At 50.4% G+C, this 25,139-nt stretch overlaps 1 protein-coding gene across 10 annotated transcripts in view; it reads left to right on the forward strand.

Moving 5' to 3' along the window:
- Positions 1-25,139, forward strand: part of PLA2G6 (phospholipase A2 group VI) — a 52,665-nt gene that overhangs the window by 22,238 nt on the left and 5,288 nt on the right. For 8 of the 10 annotated variants that reach the window (XM_060112572.1, XM_060112574.1, XM_060112580.1 and 5 more), the window contains 7 exons: positions 1,001-1,188; positions 3,511-3,607; positions 4,776-4,958; positions 8,620-8,728; positions 11,847-11,925; positions 13,803-13,966; positions 15,733-15,883. In XM_060112572.1, coding sequence (XP_059968555.1) covers positions 1,001-1,188; positions 3,511-3,607; positions 4,776-4,958; positions 8,620-8,728; positions 11,847-11,925; positions 13,803-13,966; positions 15,733-15,883 — 971 coding nt within the window. Of the gene's footprint in view, positions 1-1,000; positions 1,189-3,510; positions 3,608-4,775; positions 4,959-8,619; positions 8,729-9,749; positions 9,909-11,846; positions 11,926-13,802; positions 13,967-15,732; positions 15,884-25,139 lie in introns of all 10 variants that reach the window. The other 2 variants (XM_060112582.1, XM_060112581.1) reach the window with 2 other exon arrangements.

A 25,139-nucleotide genomic window follows, 5' to 3' on the forward strand; every position in this document is an offset into this window, starting at 1 on the left:
TTTTATTGCCTAGAATTAGAAGATTCTTCTAAAGGTTATATCCTTCTCTGTGCCTTGGCATCAGAATGGGACCACATTATTCCAGAAAATATGGATTCCTGTCTTAGGATTAGTGCTCTCAGGGAAGGGAATTCTATACCCACTGTTGAACTCTGCCCTTACTGAGACCCCACTGTGTGCTCAGCACAGCACCACGTAGAACCTGCCTCGATTCAGAGGGCGGGCACACACTCTTATCAATAGCTGTCCTTTACCGCTGGTCCCATGCCTGACCCTGTACTCAGTGTTATATGTGTTCTAGTTAATTCTCAAGACACCCTCTGTGTGTGGGGGCCATCATCATCTTCTCTTCGCCAAAGAGACTGGGGTTCAGCGAAGGTATGTGCCTGGGGAGGGGTGCCACAGAGCTGTGAGCAGTGGGGCTGGCCCTTGAATCGGGCCTGGATGCCAGCACCTCGGCCAGCACCTGCTGTGTCCCTGGCCTGTCCACAGACCCAGCCGGTCACAGGGGTACACAGGGGTCATAATTAACCTCAGGGAAACAGCTTTCAACCACAGTCGAGGAGATAAAATCCTCATGGCTGTTTTATTAATACTGGTGTTTTGTTTAATGAAAAAATAATACCTACACGTAGCTGAAAAATTCAGGCAGGACAGAAGGATATGCAATGGAAAGCAAGTCTCATTCCCACTCAGACCCCCAGTGCCCATCCTAGATACAACCTCTTTTACATTTCCTGATTGAGAAATTTTTCATACACGCCACAGTCCTGCCAGACCAGCGCCCCAGGCAATACTGGCACAGTCAGCTTCTTTCTCTCCCCAAAGCCTCCTTTCTTGGTGGCTTCTCTTGAAGTTCTTGTCAGTGTTCTCATGGAGTCCAGCTTCCCTACCCCTGAGGCCCCAGAGAGGGACGGCCACAGCGGTGGATGTCAGCAGAGGGACAGGCCAGGGGCCTCGCTGTGTTTGCCTCCTGCCCACCCCGAGGTCTTGCTGTCAGTTCCTAGGGAAGAACGCATCGGCTGGCCTGAACCAGGTGAATAACCAAGGGCTGACCCCACTGCACCTGGCCTGCCAGCTGGGGAAGCAGGAGATGGTCCGTGTGCTGCTGCTGTGCAACGCTCGCTGCAACATCATGGGGCCCAATGGCTACCCCATCCACATGGCCATGAAGTTCTCCCAGAAGGGGTAAGACCCTGCCCTGCCCCACGTGATCCGAGGGGCCTCCAATCTGCGCTGCCAGTCACCCTGCCCAGGCGAGCAGTGGCCTCCACAGGCTCATTAGGTGCGTGTCAGATCCTGGTGCCAAGGGCTGCCCGGGTACAAAGAAAGTATTTGATAAATGTGTGGGAGTGTGAATCTCGGTCCATGAACTCTGCTGTGCAGAGAATAGAACTTTGAAAGTTGCCCAGTCATGCACCTTAATTTCTGACCGTGAGCCTCCTTCTACCAAACTGGAGAAAAACGGTCTTAAACTTCCCTGGGGTTCCCCCTTTCCCGCTCCCCCAGGTGATGCCCCAGTGCTAGAATCTCACGCAACCCTAAGGCTTGGAAGGGTCCATGTGACCTGGATCCTCTTCCGTCCTGTCCCACCACATCTGATCTGAACAGCCCCTTCGTGGCTGCTGTGCTGGTGCAGCTTCTGTGCCCAACTCGAAACCTAGGAATGATTAGCAAGGTGGCCCAGGGCCCCATCCGCCTGATGCATCCCTCCTTCCTGGGGGGTGGCACTGCTGGGACTCAGGTGCCAGGCCCATGTCTTGGGGAGATCTAGACCACTCATTTCTTCCTTTCTCCCCAGCCCTGGGAAACCTGGTCTCAGGATAATTCTCCTCCATGTGCAGTGTGTGCACATGTGTGTGTGTGTGTGTGTGTGTGTAGGAGGGATAAAAGAGATGACTATCCCAAAATTCTACCCAGCAGATACAGTAACTAGAATGAATGAATGAGTGAATGAGTCAGGTGGTCCCTCAGTCCCGGGCACTGTGCCTTACAGAAGTGGTTGAGAGAAAGCCCAGGACAGGGGATACAGAAGTCGCCCAGTACTTTCCAGAGCCATGCGATAGACGGGCAGCAAGAAAAAAGCTCAGAGGGGCTGCCCTCGGGTGGGGGGCAGGCACGCTCACCCTCCCTCAGGGTCTTCCTTCCTCTGGGGTCTGCACCCACCTTTTGGCCCCTGGAGGGCATTGGTGTCCCCTTGAAGGTCTGGTCCAAGCCTGGACAAACCCTCCTTTCCTTGATTCTTCCTCGTACAGCCAAGATGAACTAGAACTTTCGGGAAGACTTGACCAAATGGTTGGAGACAATCCCAGAGCTCCCACTCCCAGCCACCCCGTTACTGAGTTGCAGGTTGCAACCTGAATGGACACACGTGATGAGTGATGCTCTCCCATACCCAAGGGCTGGCACAGTGGCCCCGTTCCAGCTCGGCTCCAGCCACCCTACTGGCTTCAGTCACCTTCTTGGTCCAGGTTACTTCCAAGGTCCCGATGTGGCCCAGGTTGCTCCCTCATCAGACACCTGCAACCACATCCCAGGCCTCCCGTGTGGATTGTTGCAGATGAGATAACACGAGTCGTCTCATACCTCGGGTGTGCCCTGCACACGGCCACGCTCCTCTCAGGGCTCCAAGGGGGCACATCTCTCTGTCACCACGTGGCAGCCCGTGCATTCATACTCCAAGAATCCCAAGTGTCAGGGTTACTGGGACTGGTTCCATCCCAGCCCCAATCTGGGGGCCCCTCTGCTGTTGGTATTGGCTCAGCCGAGCTTCACGGAGAGCTGGGTGGGGCCCAGGGCCCCACTTTGACTTGGCATAATGTCTTCAAGGTTCGTTTGTGTCGTAGCCTGTATCAAAACGTCCTTCCCTTTTAAGGCAGAATTACTCCATTGTGTGTACCACATTCTGCTTATCCATTCATATATCCATGGAGACTTAGGTTGTTTCCACCTTCTGGCTATTGTGGGTAATGCTGCAGTAAACACTGGCATACAAATATCTTCTTGAGCCCCTGCTTTCAGTTCTTGTGGTTATCAATCTAGGAGTGGAAAGCAGCTGCACTTGTAACCACCCCGCCTACTGCCTCCTACAGGACGCAGTCACCACTTGCAACACCAGCCGTTTGGGAGGCAGGGGAGGATAGAGGGCGGCCGTGTGCCAGTCACAGGCACCCATGTTGCAGACAGGCCCAGCCACTTTCCAGAGGTCACCAGTGGGAAGCTGGGGCTTAACCTCAAGCCTGTCTGACTCTGCAGCCAGCACCAGTGAGAGTGATCACTGCTGACTGAAGTCATCAAGGAAGGCTTCCTGGAGGAGGGGGCTTGAGATGTGCCTTGAGGGGCTCAGGATACCGTTGCCGTATCACCATATGCATGCTGGTTGGTTTTGTTGCAACTGTATTTGCAGGAGCTCTCCCTCACCAGTAGATGAAGCCTTGAGTCGTGGCCTCTTCCAGTGTCAGGCTGCCCCCGCTGGCCTTCCTCACTCCCACGTGGCTTCTCTCTCCCCAGGTGTGCTGAAATGATTGTCAGCATGGACAGCAGCCAGATCCACAGCAAAGACCCTCGCTATGGAGCCAGCCCCCTCCACTGGGCCAAGAACGCAGAGGTAAGCAGGTCTGAGGGTGAGCCGGGGCAGGGGGAGGGTCCCAGAGCCCTTTGTTCCTTAGCTACCTATAGGAAGGAGGTTCCTGAGAGGTCTCTGAGGGTGGCACTTGAGGGCCCAGGAGATAAGCCCAAGGAGGGATGACGTCCTGGCATTGCAGGTGAGTGTCCCCTCTGCGGTTTCCTCGTGTATGATTGGGGATCTGTGGCCTACCTCTGGAGGTATCGTGAAGTCAGCAAAGCAGTGCGTGAGAAAATTCTTCATAAATTGTCAAGCGCCTCGCAAATAGAAGGTGATAGATGTTGATGATGCTGATGGTGATGATGATGGTGGCTCTAACTTCGTCTATAGAGAGCCTGGCCAGCATCTCCTCTGAGGCCTCTCCCTGAGCTAAGCTCTGACCCCCTGGGAGGATGGAGGTCTCTGATCACTTATCTCCAGGAAGCACAGCTATCAGTGCACTGGATGCCCTCAAAGATGATAGGATACTCGTAAATGTGACAGGCCAGGAGGGAAGAGACTGACAACCACTGTGGATACCTTCACACCAGGAGCTGAACACCAAGTCAGGCCCTCCTGTATGTTTTCATGTTCCTTGTCAGCACACTCTTTGAGGTGGGAACTTGCATTCCCATTTTCACAGCAGAGAAAACTGAGGTGCACAGGGGTGCAGTGACCCTTCCAAGTTCAGACAATGGGGATGAAGTGGGGCTGAGCTTTGGGCTCAGGTCTGTCAGGGTCCAAAGTCCAGGCTCTCCGGGGCTGTTGGGTGAGCAGGGGTGTGTGTTGCCAAGGCCCAGATGGGGTCATATCTTTTCAGGGTCCTGGGCAGGGTGGCAGGGAGTGGGGCATTTCTGGGGCAGGGCCCAGAGGAACCTTTGCAGGGAGGGATGGGGTCCTGTGAGCTCCAGGAAAGGACCCTGAAGCCCTTTGAAAAAGTCACCACAGCTTCAGCTTTTTGTCCCCTAGTTCCTGGGGTGAGGCCAGTGTGGGAGGCAAGATCTGGGGCCACCCCCAGAACTGGGGCCTGCCACCTTGGCTCCTCCCACTGCTGGAGCTTTCCAGAGGCCGAGACCTGAAGGAAGTGGCCCTGCCCAGGTGCCACCAGCTGCCACAGGCCGCAGCTGCTCTGAGCACCCTGCTGACTCGGGCCGGGACCCTGTCTCCGCAGATGGCCCGCCTGCTGCTGAAACGGGGCTGCGATGTGAACAGCACCAGCTCCGTGGGGAACACAGCCCTGCACGTGGCCGTCATGCGCAACCGCTTCGACTGTGTCATGGTGCTGCTGACCCACGGGGCCAACGCCGAAGCCCGGGGCGAGCACGGCAACACGCCGCTGCACTTGGCCATATCGGTGAGCCCCGGGCTTACTGCCTACTCGGCAGGGGTGCAGGCGACCAGCAGGGCTGGGGCATGCCCCGCTCTGAGCTCAGAATAAGAGCCCCTTCCTCTGTGCTCCAGGACCTCTCATTCCCATGCCCCCATGTGACATCTGGATGCTGTGAGAGGGGAAAATACAGCTCTGGCTACTGACCGTGGCCTTGGGCAACTCACATCACCCCTGCCAGCCTTGACTTCCTTATCTGGAGAATGGAGGTGTTGGTACCCACCTGACAGAGTGGTTGAGTGGATTCAGTGATAGACACCCGGTAACTCTGTGAGGGATGTCTAAGCAGCACATGTAAGACCCGGCATGGAGTAAGCATCCCCGAGACGTTCGTTCTCCTTCCCTGCATCATCAGGGAAAACTATTCAACTGCATGTTGCCCTTATCTCCCTGGTAGACGCCAAGCTCCTGGAAGGCCAGGCCTGCTTACACATCTTGGTGGCCCGTGGTAGGTGCTGATCACCTTTGCTGGTTTATTAGCACAGTTCCTGCCCTTAAAGCCCCTACAGTCTGGTTAGACAACTACAGCATGAACATACTAAATGCAGGGGAGGGAGTGTTATTTGTTACAGACGTGTGTGTATGTGTGTGTGTGTATAACTGTAGCAAACCATATGTACCCATAATTCTGTTCGACATGTCTCAGAGTGATAGAATAGGAGATTCCCCTGGAACTCTAAAAGAAGGAGATTTAGGACAAAGTCAGAGACATCCTGTTTTATACCAAAGGTCATAATTGTAGAGGGGATGTTGCCCAAGAGACTGAAACTATAAATAAAACTGTGGACATTTTTAGCACTGAATGGGCCCTTTGAATTACGTAGTTGAGCAGTTCTTAAACTTTTTGGTCTGTTTGATCCTTTTATGCTTTTCAAAAGTATTGAGAATCTCAAAAACTGTTTATTTGAATGTTATCTATCCATATTTACCATATTAGAAATTAGAAGTGAGGGATTTTCAAGATACTTATTAATTCATTTAAAAATAACAATAATTTACCAAGCCCATGCTAACATAAGTAACATTTTTATGGAAGATCGACTTTATTTTCCAAAACAAAAAATAATTGAAAAGAGTTGGCATCGTTTTACATTTTTGTGAATTTTTTTAATGCCTGGCTTCAGAGAAGGCATGGATTTTCCTATCTTCTGCTACATTTATTCAGTATGTTGTTGCATATGTTAAAAATATGAAGAAACTCTGGCCTCACATAGATATGTACATGGTTGGAAAAGATATGTAGTTGTACCTTTGCAGATAATTGTGGATATTCTTTCTTTTTTTCTTTTTTCTTTTTCTTTTTCTTTTTTTTTTTTTTTGGCCACTCTCCATGGCTCTCGAGATCTTAATTCCCCAACCAGGGATTGAATCTTAGTTCCCCAACCAGGGATTGAACCTGGGCCTCGGCAGTGAAAGCGTGGAGTCCTAACCACCGGACCACCAGGGAATTCCCCCTGGATATTCTTTCATATTGCACCAAAACTTGACAAGTGGTAGTTTCTGACAAGTTGGTTGCAGTAGACACTCTGAAATCATCTCCTCAGACTTTTCACTCTCTGTTACAGTGAAAACCATTGGCATCTTTTGCACTTTGCCTGGATCTTTTACCCCTGCACGACTTCGTGTCATCCTTGGAAAATACTGGTTTGCTGAGTTTGCCTAGCTACCAAATGTTGACCCATTTTGTTATACAGTCTCAAAACCCCACAGTTGTAAATATCACCACAATTTCATCAGAAAAGTCTTTAAATTTGGGGAAGCTGTCAAGCCCGTCATCGCACAGAACAGTGTTCTAGAATTCCGGTTCTTGTTTGAAAGCTTGAGTTCTGTCACTGGCACAAAGTACTGCCAGCTGTTTTTCTTGAAGTGATAGGCTCACCGCATTCATTTTTGAGAAAATAACCTCCTAGATACCCAGCGCTGAACAATTGTAGTTTGTCTGCCAGTTGTTTCTCGACTGAAAACAGTTTCTCTTGCAAAAAAAGCAGCTCATTCTGCTTGCAGCTGAAACAGTCACACAGTGCTTTTCCCGAGACAACCATCATACGTGGTTATGCCACAGAAATGCCTTGTGCATACTGTGCATTTTATGACACCGAATACACCAGTGTCGAAACTCAGTAAGATTAACATTTCTTACTGCTTCATCAAGGGCCTTCTTAAGTGAAGGTGGCTATTTAATGAATGAATTCACTTTTTATTTTTATTTATTTATTTATTTTTTTTTTCTTTTTGCGGTATGTGGGCCTCTCACTGTTGTGGCCTCTCCCGTTGCGGAGCACAGGCTCCGGACGCGCAGGCCCAGCGGCCATGGCTCACGGGCCCAGCCGCTCCGCGGCATATGGGATCCTCCCAGACCGGGGCACGAACCCGTATCCCCTGCATCGGCAGGCGGACTCTCAACCACTGCACCACCAGGGAGGCCCGAATTTACTTTTTACGATGAGTGCGTGGCCGAGGAGAAAAGCATGATGACTGTTAGTTTGGTGCCACTGCCTTGCTTCGTGCTAAGGCACCAGCAGTTTTATCCACAGTTGTTTTTACACCATCGGTGTAAAAGTTAACACAGTGCAAATGCAAACAACACCTTGATGTTTTCATGAATATGGTTCTAACCTCTTGAACCCTCTAAAGGGTCTCCGTATTCATAGGGGTCCACAGTTCTTACTTTGAGAACTGCTGACATAGGCCATTGCTTCCATACTCCAGTCACCTGCATACCATGTGTGCAGTTTTGGGCGGATTCACGAACCACTTTTACAATTATGTACTTAATCATTGCTTTAATTTGGCTTGCTTTTAAGCTTACTTAAATTTATTTTGAAGGAACTGTTATATTACCACCGTAGGTGGTAAACCAGTGCCACAAATAAAAGGTAACCAGAGAAGAAATACATAACTAATGGTTGAAACACACGTTTACCTGTGCCCATATACATCCTAATGGTGCATGAACAGCAGTTTGGAAAACGGCTTTCTAGACACACCTCTTCATTCTCTAGGCAAGGAAGTCAGGCCCCGAGAGGGAGGTGATAAGCCCAGCGCTCAGGTCTCCTGGCAGCCAGTCTGTTGGTTTGTGCTGGGAAACCACGCCCAGCCCAGCCCAGCCCAGCCCCCGCTGCCCAGCCTCCAGACGTTCACTGCACATTCTCTGGGAAGGGGGCTGCCATCAGGGTGGATGTGTGCTCGGTTTCCCCCTCAGAACTGGGGCCCTGGACTCAATGGGGGCCTTTCCTCACTTACCCTCTCCTGCTGGTCCTGCAAGGGACCAGCAGCTGACCCTTCAGTGGCCCCACGGCTCCTGGGTCGGGGTCATAGATGTTTTGCTTCTTTAGAGAAGGAGCTGGCGGGGCTGGGTGCTGGGTGAATCACTTCCATTTTCTTCCTGGGTTATTAAATTCTCACCTGGGGATACTAGTAAGCCTGTTTGTCAGGGCAGTGGCCTTCAAACTGTAGACTGTGCAATATGAGATTGACTGCGGGTGGGGGTCAGAAGTGTTCCAGTATCTCTCCCCATGCTGGTGAGAGGTCCGCCAAGTTGATGGATTGGAGGGGAAGAGGCTGGGGTCCTTTCTGTCTTCATTTCCCTGAGCTGTTGCATATTCCCCCCTTACTCCATCACCAACAGAAAGACAACATGGAGATGATCAAGGCCCTCATTGTGTTTGGGGCAGAGGTGGACATCCCGAATGACTTTGGAGAAACTCCCGCGTTCATAGCCTCCAAGAATAGCAAACGTATGTGTTCTACGCTCTGGGACCAGAGTTGGGCAGGGGTGGGTGCGGGGTGCAGGGACTGGGGAGCAGGGAAGTCCCAGCCATCAGCTGCCCACATCCTGTCCATACCCGCCCCCAGTTGCTCCCTGCACAGAGTGGCTAGGAGCAGTGGGAGGCCCAGAGGGGAAGTTTCCTTTTCCCAAGAACAGGGCCCCTGACCACTAGATGGGGGCCCCAGGGGGCTTGCCAAGGCAGTGTCCTCTTCTGTGCGGCCACCATCCTGCCTCAGGGTGCCAGGACTCGGGGGGGTGGGGGGCGGGGTAGGCAGCAGCAGCAGCAGCCCTCTTCCCCACTCTTGGGGAATTCACTGACGGAACCGCTTACAAGAACAGCCACTAGCTGATGCATGTGCTGCATGACACGTGTGCACCCCTCGTGCACACAGGCACCATGCATGTGCTGCGTGCTGGCTCAGTGAGCCTTGGCTTCAGGGCTGGAAAGAGCAGATCCTCCTCACCAGAAGGCTGGTGCCCTCTGGAAGGTTCGGGGAACTGTGGAGGTTGCTGTGGGTGTGTACCTGATAGCGTTTGCAAGCAAGCGTGTGTGCATGTGCGTGCATGCGCGTTTTCAGTTACCCCATCCGTTAGATGGGAGTAAATGCCCACTGGCTGGTTCGTTCCTGTTGAGCTCTGAAAGCCTCAAGAATTGCTGAATGTGGAGGTGGGAGTCCTGCTTTCTTGACTGGTGTAGAAGGGAAAGCGGGGTTTCCTCAAATACTCGGGCCAGGCAACACCAACCTCCTCCTTCCACGTTCCAAGTCCGACTCCCAGGACCCGCCCCAGCCCCAGGCAGCTGCTTTGGATATAACAGACTAGAGTCAGCACGCCCTGTCAGGGTGGGATCAGGGCTCTGGGGCACCCCCGACCCCCCACATACCCAGGTGGCCTGGGAGAGGGGACGATGTGTGGAAGGGAGGGACCTCTCACTTGCACGTCGACAGTTTCTGATCCTGTGCGATCTCCCCCTCCCCAAACATGACAAGTCGTCACCAGGAAGGCGCTCCTAACTCTGCTGAGAACCGTGGGCGCCGACTGCCACTCCCCACTCGTCCAGGGGGTCTCGGCGGAGCAGTGCTCCGCAGCAACGCACTCCTCCTCCCTGGAAAGATCTCAGCCCCCACCGATCAGCTTCAACAACCTAGGTAGGCAGCTCCCCTCCTCTCTACCTGGCTCCCAGGCCCTCGGGTCAGAGCAGTCCCTGTGGGAAAGAGACGGGGCCCCAGGGGAGAAGTTGTTGAAGGAAGCAAAGGAGGGTGGGCAGCATTTGTCAGCCTCGGGTGCAGCCAGCAACCCATAGCGCCCAGAGGCTGCTGGGGTCCCTGGCTAATGGCCCGCGGTGCATTTCCCCCCAAAGGGTGCCCTGGACACCCATGAGGTGGGCACTCCCTTGGCCTCACCGTGCCCTGCGGGCTGGGTGGGCAGTGAGGAGTGCTGGTGGCGGCTCCGAGCCCTTGGCCCTCTGGCTACGACCAGGAGCATTTCGGCCACGCTGCTGAACCTCTGTCAGGCCTGGGGCCTGTGTGCTCCTCTTCCGGCCCCTTTGTGACCTACTGACCAGGCAACCAGCATCTGCCCCGTGCATCCTTGGTGTCCGTGGAGACAGCCCCTGAGGAGGCGGAGACCTTCTCTGGGCTTCCTGTGGGCTGGCCCACCCAGGGCCCTGAATTGTTTGGGAGTGGGGTTCCCTGAACAGGGCAGTCAGAGACCGATCCTTGGCAAGCTGGTGCTTTTTTTTTTTTTTTTTTTTTTGCGGTACGCGGGCCTCTCACTGTTGTGTCCTCTCCCGTTGCGGAGCACAGGCTCCGGACGTGCAGGCTTAGCGGCCATGGCTCACGGGCCCAGGCGGACTCTCAACCACTGCGCCACCAGGGAAGCCCCAATTTTTTTTTTTTTTTTTTGACTCTTGGAGAATCAGACACCAGCATCTTCAGCCAGGATAGCCCGGCCAACCCTGGAGCTCAGGACAGGCAGAGCTGGCAGCCACAGTTAGTCCTTCTGCTCCGCCTCTCTCCTCCCCCTGCCCCTCCCCACCCAGGACCTGCCCCCCATCGTTATCTCTCAATTTTACAGGCAATCAGCCACCCAAGCCAGGCTGGATGGTGGGCCTGGGGCGCGGCGTCAGATGGGTAATGCCCTGGGCCTAGAGGGGCCGCAGAGCCCGCTGTGCCCCATTAGCTGCAGCTCTAGTCCCCGCTGCTCCTTTTTCTCAGCTGCACGTCCCTCTCCCTGGTGCTCTGTCTACGCCTCTCCTGGCCAGTCTCCCACTTATCTTGCCCACTCTGACCACTTGCCCTGGTGAGGGGGAGACACACTGCCTGCCAGCCTGCCGTCCTGCTTTGCTGCTTCTAGACTCTGTGCACAGCTGTGGGAAGGGCCCGTCAGAATCGGGATGACGTGACACTGCTGGGCCAGGCAACCTGGGGCCGGGCTGCTTGTCAGGAGGGCAGCTAATCCATTTGGTGGGCGTGGGATGGGCCTTGGGCACAGGGGAAAACATGGATGCTATGGGTGGGTGCATCCGATCTGAGGCCGCTGAGGAAGTTTCCAGACCTGGGATCAGGGCAAGAGGCATCTGGAAAGTGGTCGGGATATCTCCATTCCTTCATGGAGTTAAACCCCGAGGAATGTCCTAACTCTGCCCTTTTGGCTAAATGACCTTGGTATAACCTCTTTGAGTCTCATCTGTAAAATGGGGTAATGATTCTGTGACGGTGGCTGTCAGCAGCACCGGCTCCTGTGCATGAAGAAACGCTTTGTGAACTGTACACACAGGGCACGTCGGGGGTGCTCGTGCTTCGGGGCTTTGCGAGGAAAAATCGGGAGCTGGCCGGGCAGGGTGGGGCGCCATTCCCAGAGCAGTGAGCTCCCCTCTGCATTCCAGCCCATCGCTCCCTGAGGGGCCTGTGGCCTCTGGCCCTGCTGTATCCTGGGATGAAGAGCCCTTCCAGGGGGTGGGAGGCAGATGCTCCTGCTAGGGACAGTGGGGTAAGGGCACAGCTCCAGATTTGCCCTCAGGACCGACGGGGTGGCGGGGAGCGGCACGTACCTGGCCCCAGCCCGCTCTGCCCTGTGCCTCACAGAACTGCAGGACCTCATGCACATCTCCCGGGCCCGGAAGTCGGCCTTCATCCCGAGCTCCATGAGGGACGAGAAGCGGACGTAAGTGTCGGGGGCAGGCTCGTGGGCAGGGCCTCTGCTGGGTGCCATGCAGCAGGTGTGGGACTTTTTCTACTCTGTATCTGGCTCTGCAAGGTAGCTCGCACTCTCTGTAGTTCACAGCAAAGAGACTGAGTCTTTAGGGAGGCTGGGCCTGCTTCTCCGTCAATCACCATGCCGGCTCCGGGCCACACGGTGGAGCTGGCTGAGGCCCTGTCCCTTCTCTCTCTGACCCTGTCATGGATTGTCGGGGGAGATGGCCCAGCTCTCCTCTGGAGAGAGCCCTCAGCTGCCTTGATGCTGAGCCTGCTTCCCTCTGATTCTACCCACTCCTTACCCTGCCTCCCTCCAAGAGCTAGTGGTGGGTTGGTTCCCCAAGTATCTGCCGTATACCCAGGCCCATTCTAGGAGGCAGGCTGGGGAGATGGGCACAAAGAGAAGAAACCCAAGCCCTGTCCCTGAGGACAGTCCCTGGTGATAGTGGTTGTCAGAATCAGTGCCCACCAGCTTGGCGAGTTACCAGGACAAACGTGTTTCCTATCAGCTGTGCTCTCTCCTCCCTTCCCTGTAATGCTGGAGGTGGTTTATTTGTTCTCTGTTTTTTACTATCCTGTTTTCCTAACAGCCTTCCTAGGGAGGCATTAGTAACCTTGATTTGCAAATACAGAACTTGAGGTTAAGTGACTTGTTTAAGGTCAGAGCAGACTCAGCCCAGGGCTTCTGAGTCCATGCCTTTTCTGCTCCTGCAGGCTCTCTCCTGGCTGCACCCCTAGTGCCCTCCCCTGCAGGGAAAGCTCTCTTCTCCCAGAAGCAGCTCCCAGGACCAGGCAGCCACATCGGTGGCTGGGCCTCTCCTCGTCAGGAGGCTCGGCTTCCCCTTGCTGTAGCCCACTCGTTTCCTCGGCCACCCTGTGCCATGTGTCCTGAGGGTGCACCTGCCCTATCGTCTGTCTCCCCCTTCCCTCCCACTGCGCCCCCTCCCCCACACACCCCTGCGCAGGGGCCAAGCAGGGTATCAGAGGGAGGACTGACAGGTCCCTGCCAGTAAGAGGAAGGAGGCGGCAGATTCTCCAGCAGGACTGGGGAGTCTGCACAAGCCTGAGCGCCCTCCCTAGAGGTGGGGCTGAGACAAGAGTCAGGATACCTCTGTGAGGACCTCCCCACGCAGGTCCGTGAGCCACACAGCTCAGCCCTGCTCCCTGCATTGCCAGCCCCACATCTTCAGAAAGGTCTCTTGCCTCTTTGCTCCAGCCTCCCTGGCCAGGGGCCCTGCAGGCCTCCGGCGACAGCACCGCCTCCTCTGCCACGCTCTGGGCTTGCTGCAGGGCTGGGCAGCTTGTCCAGGAAAAGACGAGGGACCCCGGAGGTCCTTCATCTACCAGCTGTGTGTCCGTGGGATGCCTCCCGCCCGCAGAGCCGGGCCTTGCCCTCAGCGGGGGAAGAAAGGCAGCAAACAAGTGACCAAAAGCAATTGCGGATGGAATCGAGAAGGGCTCTGCACCACAGAAGTGGGTGTGGCAGGGGCGGGCTGAGCGGGAGTGTCCCAATGGCATCGGGCAGGCTTCTCTCAGCGGTGACATTTAAGCTGGGATAGAAAGAAGAGGAGGAGACTGGAAGGAAGGTTCCAGGTCTGAGCACAGACGATAGAGACCTTCTTCCCCGGGGCAGGGGCTGGGCATGGCGGGCCACCTGAAGTACTGTGTTTATTCCTGTACTGACTTCGCTGCCATCTCCCCAAAGCCCCGGTAGCACACGAGCTCCGCAGGGCTTGGTCTCCACGCGCTCAAGCGGCTACCACGGGGCAGGTGCTCAGGGACACGGCATGCAAAGTGCCGGCTGTAATGGGACCCTCTTCTCTCCCACTGCTGTTCCCACCACAGCCGCGACCACCTGCTCTGCCTGGACGGAGGGGGCGTGAAAGGCCTCGTCATCATCCAGCTCCTCATCGCCATTGAGAAGGCCTCGGGCATCGCCACCAAAGACCTCTTTGACTGGGTGGCAGGGACCAGCACGGGGGGCATCCTGGCCCTGGCCATCCTGCACAGTGAGGGCAGCCCCCGGGCTGCTGAGGCAGGACGGGTTGGGGCCGAGACCTGCCCTCAAATGGGGCTGAGTTTGTTCTCCGAGCTTTGCGGAGAACGTCATGGGGGAGGGGAGGGCCCATAGGCCCTTCAGTGGGTAGCTGGGGTGTTGGGGTCCGAGGCTGGAAGGAGGAAGGGCTGGGGGGTGGGCTAGGGTGATGCCCACCCAGCCACAGAGGACAGACCTGGTTTCACTCTTAGCGTTGGGAACATTTTTGTACCGGTTGCCATGCCCCTGCAAGACAGACACAGAAGGGCCTCAGAACTGCTGGAAATGAGGAGAAGCATTCTGAGGGCGGGTGGAGTTGGTGGCCTCAGGAATGACGAATGTGACTCGGTGGGGTCACAAATGCCAGAGCCCTAGTCTGCACACTTCATTTTACCCACACAGGGTAATGGAGGCCCTGGGGGGAGAGGTGACCCAAAGTCACATGGCCCACTGGGGGGCTTGCTGGGGCTAGGAGTCCCAAGGACGCCCATCCCAGCACTTCCCAGCGACACAGGCAACCCACGCAGTTTGCTGTCACTACAGCTTCCCAGAGGTGACGGGGCATTTTGCTTACTGGACGGATTTCCGGGTAGGCCTTGTCTCGGCTCGAGCGATGTCTCCTTTACGGAGCTGTCTGGGCTGCATGATGCTGCATGTGGGGGGCCCCCTCCGAACGAGCTACCGCCCGGCGGGAATTGTCTCAGCATCCCTGACGGGGGATCCCTGCCTGGGTTGGGTTCCATGCCCTCCAACTCGTCCTGCAGATCTGAAGTCACCAGGAGAGGACCCTCCCCCTCCAGGACATCAAGGCCTTCGGGCCAGGCCTGTGCTGGGTGCTAGGCGTGCAGGGCTGAGTCAGGTGCACGCCCCACCTCAAGGAGCCCGGGTCCCATGGGGGAGGCATAGGCATCCGGGTGTTCCCAGTGTGAGGAGGCCATGGCCTGGCAGCCCAGGGTGTGCGTGGGACAGACGTGGGGCACAGCCAGCCCAGGAGGTGACCTAGAGCAGCGTCCCATGGGGCTCTGGGAAGAGGAGGATTATCAGTCGGCAAGCTGCTGGGACTTCTGTCCCCTGGCCTCTGGGGCCCCGTGTCCCCTCTCTGGTCTTCCCTGAGAGAAGGGCCAGCTCAGGACTGGCTTCCGCCCGGCTGGGCATGAGATTTGGGCGTGGAGCAGAGTGGGCAGAGGTTCTAGTTTCTCCTCCAGAAAGGGTCACTTCCTTCTTCAGGGGACATTTATCCCCCATCCAGGGTCCTCAGGCGCCCGGGGGCTATGGAAGGGATCTGAGAAGACGCCTAGTTCAACCTCTCCTGCGGGCAGAAGCCCTCCCCTCCGCAGCCCCCCACTTGCACACCCCTGGGCCGGCTGAGGCGCGCCGGGCCGCTTCTCCGTGCTGTGAGGTGCACCCTGCCCCTTGGAAGCTGTCTGTTCTCGCGGGACAGGGCTGGTCTTTCTATTCCATGGCAAATGGGGTGGATCTAGATTTATAAGCTTTTACACGTTCAGGACCCCTTCTTTAAAGAAAAAATACAAATTACGAGTACAAGGTTAAGTGCCGAGCCTTGGGGCTGCTGAAGGGGGTTTCTGCCTGTGGGGGAAGTTGCAGAGGATGGTCCCAGGAGCCCCAGCTTGGTTGGTGCTTTGGTAAATCCGCCCCCCACCCCCCGCTGGTTCCTGTGCTCAGACCCCCTGTCAGGGCAGCCCTCGCATCTCTCCCCACCTCCGACCCCCTTGTTCCTAGGCAAGTCCATGGCCTACATGCGTGGGGTGTACTTCCGCATGAAGGATGAGGTGTTCCGGGGCTCTCGGCCCTACGAGTCAGGGCCCCTGGAGGAGTTCCTGAAGCGGGAGTTCGGAGAGCACACCAAGATGACGGATGTCAAGAAACCCAAGTAAGCCTCCTCCTCCCCCTTTTCGGGAGCACAGCGGCTTTGGCCCCAGCCGTGCACCCCGTCGGCTCTTCCTGGCAGCAGAGGGCTCCCTGCCCTGGTCTGATTAAAGCTGAATTGGGGGGGTGGGCGGCTGGGGAACACAGGTGCAGAACACCCTCGACCCATGTCTGATGTTTTTCCACCCAACCAGCACATCCCTGGGTCAAAGGGGGTTGGTTCTCGTCCCTCACACACACACTTGCTGAGCACAGCTCTGCCCCCGGCACTGCCTGTGTGTGTGTGTGTGATGGGGTGATGCAACCATCAGGTGGGAAGGCTTACGATCTGGTTAGGAGATAAGTGACCTAAAAAAATGGCAGCCACGCAAAGCAGCATGTGCTTATTAAGAGGTTCCAGAAGAACCTTCAGCACCACCACTTCTTTGTAGTATTTATTTCCCATCCTGGAATTACATTATTGTCTGCCTAATGCCTGACTCGCATGCCAGACTGTGAGCTCCATGAAGCAGGAACGTGGCTGCCTTGTTTTTCTGTTGCCCCGGCGTCTAGCACAGTGCCTGCCCCAGAGCAGACCCCTGAAAAGTGTTCAGCAACTGACTATCCGTGGAAGCAAGGGGGAGAAAGGACTGAGAACAAGGTGGTCAGGGAGGGCTTCCTGGAGGAAGTGAGGTGTGAGCGAGCCCTGGAGAGTTGGGAGGATTTCTTTTCATAGTAAAGCTTTTTTTTTTTTTTCCATTTAAGAATAACACATAGTCTTTTAAGAAATTTTGGAAGTTTTGGAAAGTAAAAAGAAGAGGAAAATATCCATGATTTATTAACCAAAAGTTAATGTTTTAAAAAACATTTTTTGTATATTTTATCCTAGACATTTTTTCTCTTTTTTATAGTGAAATAGAACATACATTCAGAAAAGGACATTAAACAGTTCCTTGAATAATTCTAAAGCAGACACCCACATATGACCACCAGCCAAGTCCAAAAGCCCCTTGAGTGTGTGCCAGCCCCCATCATAGCTCCTGCTTCCCTCCACCTCCCACGGAGGTAACCATTCTCCTGTGACCCGGATTTCCTGGACTTTCTGTCTAGTTTCGGCACCTGAATGCAGCCCTGAGCACAGTTCCGGTCCCGCCTGTCTCTGGGCTTGGGACGGAATCCTTTTGTGTGTTATCCTTCCTTCTGTCAATGCTGCATTTGTCAGCATGGTCCCTACTGTTGGGTGAAGCTGTGCTTCATTCATTCTCAGGGCTCATATGACTATGCCCCCACGATTTATTTCTCCAGGTACCTTCGACGGGCACTTGGGTTGTTCCGTTTGGGCCTCTTGAGTCTGCAGTGGACATCTTGGGACTTATCAGAAGACCCCGTGGGGCACATGCCTAGGAGTAGAGCTGCCAAGTCTGCTTGGCCTCAACCCTTAGATTCTGCCCAGCTGTTTTCCAAAGTGGTGGTTTCTATTTCCACTCCCGTTAGCCATGTTTGAGAGTTCCTGGCACTCTGCAATCTTGCTAACATTGGTTATTGTCAAACCAATTTAGCTTTATAACGTTTTTGTCTTTATAAATCTGGGGTGAAAGATACTGGCTCTGTTGATTGGAATTTTCATTTTCCTGATTACCAGTGAGGTTGAACACCTTTTCATATGTTTAGGGGCCATCTGGATTTCCTCTTTTATAAAGTTCCTATTCAAGTGTTTTACCCATTTTTGGCAAAATTGGGTTGTGTGTTGGGGGTTATGAGGCTTCTTAATTCTCTTTTTTTTTTTTTTTTGCGGTACACGGGCCTCTCACTGTTGTGGCCTCTCCCGTTGCGGAGCACAGGCTCCGGACGCGCAGGCTCAGCGGCCATGGCTCACGGGCCCAGCCGCTCCGCAGCATGTGGGATCTTCCCGGACCAGGGCACGAACCCGTGTCCCCTGCATTGGCAGGCGGACTCTCTACCACTGCGCCACCAGGGAAGCCCTTAATTCTCTTTTTTATATTTTGAAAACTAGTCCTTTGATGGATCTCTTCTCCCACTCTAGGCTTGTCTTTTCACTCTCCTTATGGTGTTTTGTTGATGAGCAGATGTTCTTAATGCAGCAGAATTTAGAAATGTTTTCCTTATCATGATTTGTGCTTTTTATATCCATTCAACAACCCTTCCTTAACTGGAGGCATGAAGCTGCTTTCCTGGGTCTCAGGTCGGGAAGCTCCCTCGATCTGCCTATCACCTTTAGGTCTTTTATCAACCTGGAGTTGATTTTTGTATCAGGAGAAATCCAATTTCCTGTTTTCCCCATGAATAACCAAGTTTCCCCAGCCTCATCTGTGAAAAGTGTGTCTTTCCCTCCACATCGCAGGCCTTGCTTCCTCTGCAGTGGGTCCAGGGTCCTTCTTGGGTCTGTTTTTGACCACGGAGCCCTTATTCTGCAGTGTTTATAGCAAGTTTATAGCAGGGCTTCCCACCTTGTCCTTCTTCAGGACTATTGTTGGAGAACCTTTAGAGAAGTCGTTAAGAGCATGTACCCTGAAGTTTCCTTTTCTCGAACATGGGAATAATATACTACCTGCTTCCTGGGGCTTAGATGAGAAGTAAAAAGTTGTGTTTATAAAGCATGTAAAAAGCACCTAGCACGTAGAAGTGCTGTATAAGATGTGGGTTACTTGTTGCTATTTGCGCTTCCATAGAAATTGTAGAACCAGACTGTCAGATTCTATAGAAAAGCAAATCCTGTTGGGATTTTGATTGTGATTACATTGAATCTGTATGCTTTATTTTTTTCATATTGAAGTATACTTGATTTACAATGTTGTGTTACTTTCTGGTGTACAGCAAAGTGATTCAGTTATACACACACACATGTATTCTTTTTCATATTCTTTTCCATTATGGTTTATTATAGGATATTGAATATAGTTCCTTGTGCTATACAGTAGGACCTTGTTGTTTATCTATTATATATATAAGAGTTTTTTGTGAGCTTATTTAGGGGAGAATTGACATCTTAAAACACCAAGTCTTCCAATTAGGGAACATAGCAAAACAGTCCATTTGTTTAAAGTTTGTCAGTACAGTTTTATAATTTTATCTATAGCAGTCTTACACACCTGTTATTTTTATTCTTAAGTACTGCATATATTTTGTGCTACTGTAAATTATACATTTTTAAACATTTCATTTTCTAATTGTGGTTGGTATTTAGAAATACCATTTGTTTGTTTTTTTGTTTGTTTTTTGTTCTTTGTTTTTTGTTTTTTCGGTACGTGGGCCTCTCACTGTTGTGGCCTCTCCCGTTGCGGAGCACAGGCTCCAGACGCGCAGGCTCAGCGGCCATGGCTCACAGGCCTAGCCGCTCCACGGCATGTGGGATCTTCCCAGACCGGGGCACAAACCTGTGTCCCCTGCATCGGCAGGCGGACTCTCAACCACTGCGCCACCAGGGAAGCCCCATCTTAACCATTTTTAAATGTACAGTTCAGTAATGTTAAGTATATTCACACTGCTGTGCAGCTAATCTCCTGAACTCTTTCATCTTGTAAAACTGAAACTCTGTACCCATTAAACAAAAAGTCCCCATTCCTCCCCTCCCCCCAGCCCCTGGCAACCACTGTTCTACTTTCAGTCTCCATAAGTGGACTCCTCAAAGTACCTCTTGTAAGTAGGATCATACGGTATTTGTCTTTTTGTGACTGGCTTATTTCACTTAGCATAATGTCCCCAAGTTTCATCCATGTTGTAGCATGTGACAGAATTTCCTTCCTTTTTAAGACTGAATAATATTTTATTGCATGTGTAGACCATATGTTTATCCATTCATCTGTTGATGGACATCTGATTCATTCCACCTATTAGCTATTGTGAATAATGCTGCTATGCCCCCCAGGTATACACAAAACTGTTTGAATCTCTGCTTTCAATTCCTGGTGCCTTTTACAGAGAGGATTCTGATGGGTTCAATTTGCTAATATTTTGTTTAGGATTTTTGTATCCATGTTCATGAGTGAGATTGACCTGTTCTTTCCCATTTTTAGGTTGCAGGGTTTTGGTTTTGAGGAAGTGTCTCTTCTTTTTCTGTTTTCCAGAAGAGTTAATATAATAGTGATTTTATTTCTTCCATGAATATTTGGTAGAACTTGCCAGTGAAGTCATCTAGGCCTGGAGTTTGCTTGGTAGGAAAAATTTTAATGACGGAATTAATTTCTTTAATGGCTATAACACTATACAGGGTTTCTAAATGTCTTTTTGAGTTAGTTTTGGTTAAATTATGTTTTTCTAGGAATATGTCCATTTCATAATAAATCTTCAAATTTACTGACATAGAGTTGTTCCAAAATTCTCTTATTATCTTCAGTGTCTGCAGCATCTGCTGTGATGGCCCTCTTCATTCCTGATTATTTACACCTCCTCTTTTCAAATTATAGTCTTGCTACTACAAGTTTTTTAATTGGATTAGTCTTTCAAAAAACCAACTTAAGGGCCTCCCTGGTGGCGCAGTGGTTGAGAGTCCGCCTGCCGATGCAGGGGATACGGGTTCGTGCCCCGGTCTGGGAGGATCCCATATGCCGCGGAGCGGCTGGGCCCGTGAGCCATGGCCGCTGGGCCTGCGCGTCCGGAGCCTGTGCTCCGCAACGGGAGAGGCCACAGCAGTGAGAGGCCCGCATACCGCAAAAAGAAAAAAAAAAAAAAAAAAAACCAACTTTGGGCTATTTATTGGCTCTCTATTGTATGTACGTTTTCCGTTTCATTAATTTCTGCTCTTATATACTTAGTCCTTCTTGTACGTTCTTTGGGCTTATTTGGCTGTTCTTTTTTTAACTTCTTGAAATAAATGTTTTGCTCATTGATTTTTTGACGTTTTTTTCTCTTCTACTATATAATATATGTATATATATTATGTGTGTGTGTGTGTGTGTGTGTGTGCACGTATGTAAATCTAAACATTTTCCTCCAGGTACTGCTTTAATTACAGCCTATAAGCACAATTATGATTTTTCAGTTCAAAAATATTTTCTAATATGTATCATTATTTTTTAACCATAGGTTATTAAAAATGGCATTTCTAAACTTAGGGATTTTTCGAGTTATCTTTTTGCTATTAATTGCTTTGTAGCCAGGGGACATGTTCTGTTTGATTCTGGTCCTTTAAAATTATTGAGACTTGATTTGTGGCCTTCCTCAGTCAGTTTTTGTAGATCTCCCATGTGTAATTTAAAAGAATGTGGGGGCTTCCCTGGTGGTGCAGTGGTTGGGAGTCCGCCTGCCGATGCAGGGGACATGGATTCATGCCCTGGTCCGGGAAGATCCCACGTGCCGCAGAGCGGCTGGGCCCGTGAGCCATGGCCGCTGAGCCTGCGAGTCCGGAGCCTGTGCTCCGCAACGGGAGAGGCCACAACACTGAGAGGCCCGTGTACCGCAAAAAAAAAAAAAAAAAAAAAGAATGTGGATTCTTCGTTGAATGCCAATATATATACATGTGGATTGAGTCATATTGGCTAGAAACATTGTTAAAATTTACAAATCTTCTGTATGTATACTAATTTTTTTGTCCACTTCTTCTGTCAATTACTGAGAGAGATACATTGAAATCTTCCACTCTGGGGATTTGCCTTTTGACCCTTTACTTCTGTCAATTTTTACATTAATATTTTGACACTATGAGATTAAGTACATGTAAATTTAAGATTTTATGAATCTTTCTGGTGACTGGAAGGAGCTCTCTTTATCTCTAAGAATACTTTTTTTGTGTGTGTGTGTGGTACGCGGGCCTCTCATTGTTGTGGCCCCTCCTGTTGCGGAGCACAGGCTCCGGACGCGCAGGCTCAGCGGCCATGGCTCACGGGCCTAGCTGCTCCACGGCATGTGGGATCCTCCCAGACTGGGGCACGAACCCGTGTCCCCTGCATCTGCAAGCGGGCTCTCAACCACTGTGCCACCAGGGAAGCTCTCTAAGAATACTTTTTACCTTAATTTTATCTGATATTAATATAGTTATACTAGCTTTCATTGGTTATATTTGCATGGTATGTCTGTGCTCATGCTTTAATTCAGCCTTCTTGATCCTTATGTTTTACATGTCTCTCTTGTAAATAGCCTGTAGTTGGATTTGTTCTTTATCTAATCTGTGCATTTAGCCTATTTATAGATTTTTATTGCATAGTAATATATTTATTTAAGTTATTTAATTAGTTAAGTTTGTTTTAGCTGATTGATTTGGCTATCAGAACCTTCATATAGTTAATCTAATAGTTTATATGGCTGATGCATTTATACTTACATAATTACTCATATTTGGGGGATGACATATGCTATCCTATTTTGTTCCGTGTTTCTTGTCTTCTTTTGGATTTACTGAATAGTTTTAATCTTTACATTCCACCCCCAACCCAATAGTTTGAAATTTATGCACTCATTTCTGTTGTCTTTTTTTTAGTGCGTATTATAGAAGTCTAAATTTAATTGATACCATTATCCCCCCTCAGATAATCAAGGATTTTTTTTTTAAGAAAATTGCAGAAGAATTTGGACGGCACAAATCATTCTTTTTTTTTTGAATTTAATTTAATTTATTTTTTATACTGCAGGTTCTTATTAGTTATCCATTTTCTATATATCAATGTATACATGTCAATCCCAATCTCCCAGTTCATCCCACCACCACCACCCACCCCCCACTTTTCCCCCTTGGTGTCCATACATTTGTTCTCTACATCTGTGTCTATATTTCTGCCTTGCAAACCAGTTCATCTGTACCATTTTTCTAGATTCCACATATATGCGTTAATATATGTTATTTGTTTTCCTCTTTCTGACTTACTTCACTCGTATGACAGTCTCTAGGTCCACGCCATCTTATGGGAAAACCCAAACGAACTTTTTGGCCAACCCACTAATTACTTTTCTGAATTTTAAATCTATCTTGTTTTCTTAAACCTCACAAGATATTGTTTTTTGAAGTTGAGGTTTATTTATATTTATCTAGCGGTGAGCTGGGAAACCAGATCTCTAGGAGGATAAAACCCTGGTTTGTAGTGTTGGCCAATTCCCATGGCATAAATACCTCCACCATGGCTGATTTCAAGCTACCAACAGTTTAACAACCAGCTCATGAGATTTAGCAATAGGTTCTCACAAGCCAGTATGAGCTGGCTCCAGCTCATGTATGTGTGTATGTATATGAGTATGCATATGTGTGTGTGTATGTATACATGTGTATCACTTCTTTGCTTTACAATCTTCCTGTGACCACCTTCCTCCTGCCTAAAGTACCTTCTTTTGCCTTTCCCGTAGAGATGGTCTGCTGGCAGTGAATTCTCCACTAGCAGAGTTGTTTGAAAATAGGTTTATTTCACTCTCATCATTTGAAACTAGTTGTATTTCACCCTTATCAGTTGAACATTCTTTTATTTCTCTCTTATTCTTGTTGAGTATAGAACTCTAGGCTGGTGATTTTCTTGTAGAACAAGAAAGATATCATTCTATACCTTTTAGCATCCATTATTACACTTGCAGTCAATTTCAATTTAACTCTTACTCCTTTGAAAGTAAGTAGTCTTTTTTCCTCTGGATGCTTTTATTTATGTGTTTGTTTATTTGTTTTTGGTGTTCTACAGTTGTACTATGATATATCTAGTTATGAATTCCTTCTAATTTATCCTGCATGGGATTTGTTGGCCTTTTTAAATCTTTGGATTCATGTCTGTCTTCAGTTCTGGAAGCCTGAGTCATTATTGGTTCAACCTTGCCTCTGCCTAATTTTCTCTTGCCTCTCCTTCTGGAACTCCAGTTGAAAATGTTAGAGCTTTTCTGTCTTTCATGTCTTTTAACTTCTCCTGTATATTCTTTCATTTTATCTCTCTGCGTTGCATTCTGGATAATTTCTTCTTACCTATTTTCCAATTCACTAATTCTCTCTTTAACTTTATCTGATTTTTCATTTAACCTATTCATTGAGTTTTAATTAATTTATTTATTTAAATTTCTGGAAGTACTCTTTGTTTTTTCTTCAGATCTTCTAGGTCATTACTTATAGTTTTTTATTCCCTGAAAATATTATCAAGCTTGTGTTTGATGTCTTTCAACATTGTAAGCATAGCTGTTTGGGTTTTTTTATATAATTTTATTTTATTTATTTATTTTTGGCTGCATTGGGTCTTCATTGCTGCACGTGGGCCTTCTCTAGTTGCTGCGAGCAGGGGCTACTCTTCATTGCAGTGCATGGGCTTCTCATTGCGGTGGCTTCTCTTGTTGTGGAGCATGGGCTCTAGGCACACGGGCTTCAGTAGTTGTGGCACGCAGGCTACTCTTCATTGCAGTGCATGGACTTCTCATTGCGGTGGCTTCTCTTGTTGTGGAGCATGGGCTCTCGGCACACGGGCTTCAGTAGTTGTGGCACGTGGGCTCAGTAGCTGTGGTTCACGGGCTCTAGAGTGCAGGCTCAGTAGTTGTGGTGCATGGGCTTAATTGCTCCACAGCATGTGGGATCTTCCCAGACCAGGGCTCAAACCGGTGTCCCCTGCATTGGCAGGCAGATTCTTAACCACTGTGCCACCAGGGAAGTCCCAAGCATAGCTGTTTTACAGTCTTTGTTTGAGGATTCAAATAACTGCTGTCTATGTAGGTATGTTTTTCTGTTTGTGTTGTTTATGCTTATTCTTATTCATAGTGTTTTATTTCTTGATGTCCCCCTCCCCACCCTTTTTGGAACTGTGTGGTATTCCTTAGTGTTGAGAAATATGTGCAGATTCTGTGAAGCCTAGAATGAGGGTATCTTCTCCAGAGTGTCTTATGTTGTATCTTCCAGGTACCCACGTTCAGTAGCATCTAGGGTCACTGTAACTAAATTCTTGGCATGAAGGTTTTGGAACTTCCCCCCAGGTGATGTGAATTTAGACTACAGATCTGTAGGAGGTTTAGTTTGTGGTTATACATTTTCAGGGATTTTCTTTTTTTTCTCCTTTCTTTGTTTAATGCCAGCCAACTTTACTCACAGCCTCCAGGGGTGGGAAAGGGGCAGGTTTATTTCTGGTTTACCCTTATCCAAGGGGGTAGCCCTTTGGGATTACAACCTAATGTGGGGAGGGTCTCCCATTAGATCCCTAAACTTTAGTGAACCCTGGGCTTTGACTTCTGTCCCTCTGGCCCCATGAGGCCATCAGCATGGAAGTTCAAATTGATAGTTTGGTGTCTGCCTTCAGGTCAGAGATGGGTCTGTGCTCCATTTACCTCTGTGAATTCTTGCTTATCCTCAGAGTTTACCCTCATCTTTCCTTTCTATCTTA

The sequence above is a fragment of the Mesoplodon densirostris genome, chromosome 11 (assembly GCF_025265405.1).
Source record: "Mesoplodon densirostris isolate mMesDen1 chromosome 11, mMesDen1 primary haplotype, whole genome shotgun sequence".
NCBI lineage: Eukaryota > Metazoa > Chordata > Mammalia > Artiodactyla > Ziphiidae > Mesoplodon > Mesoplodon densirostris.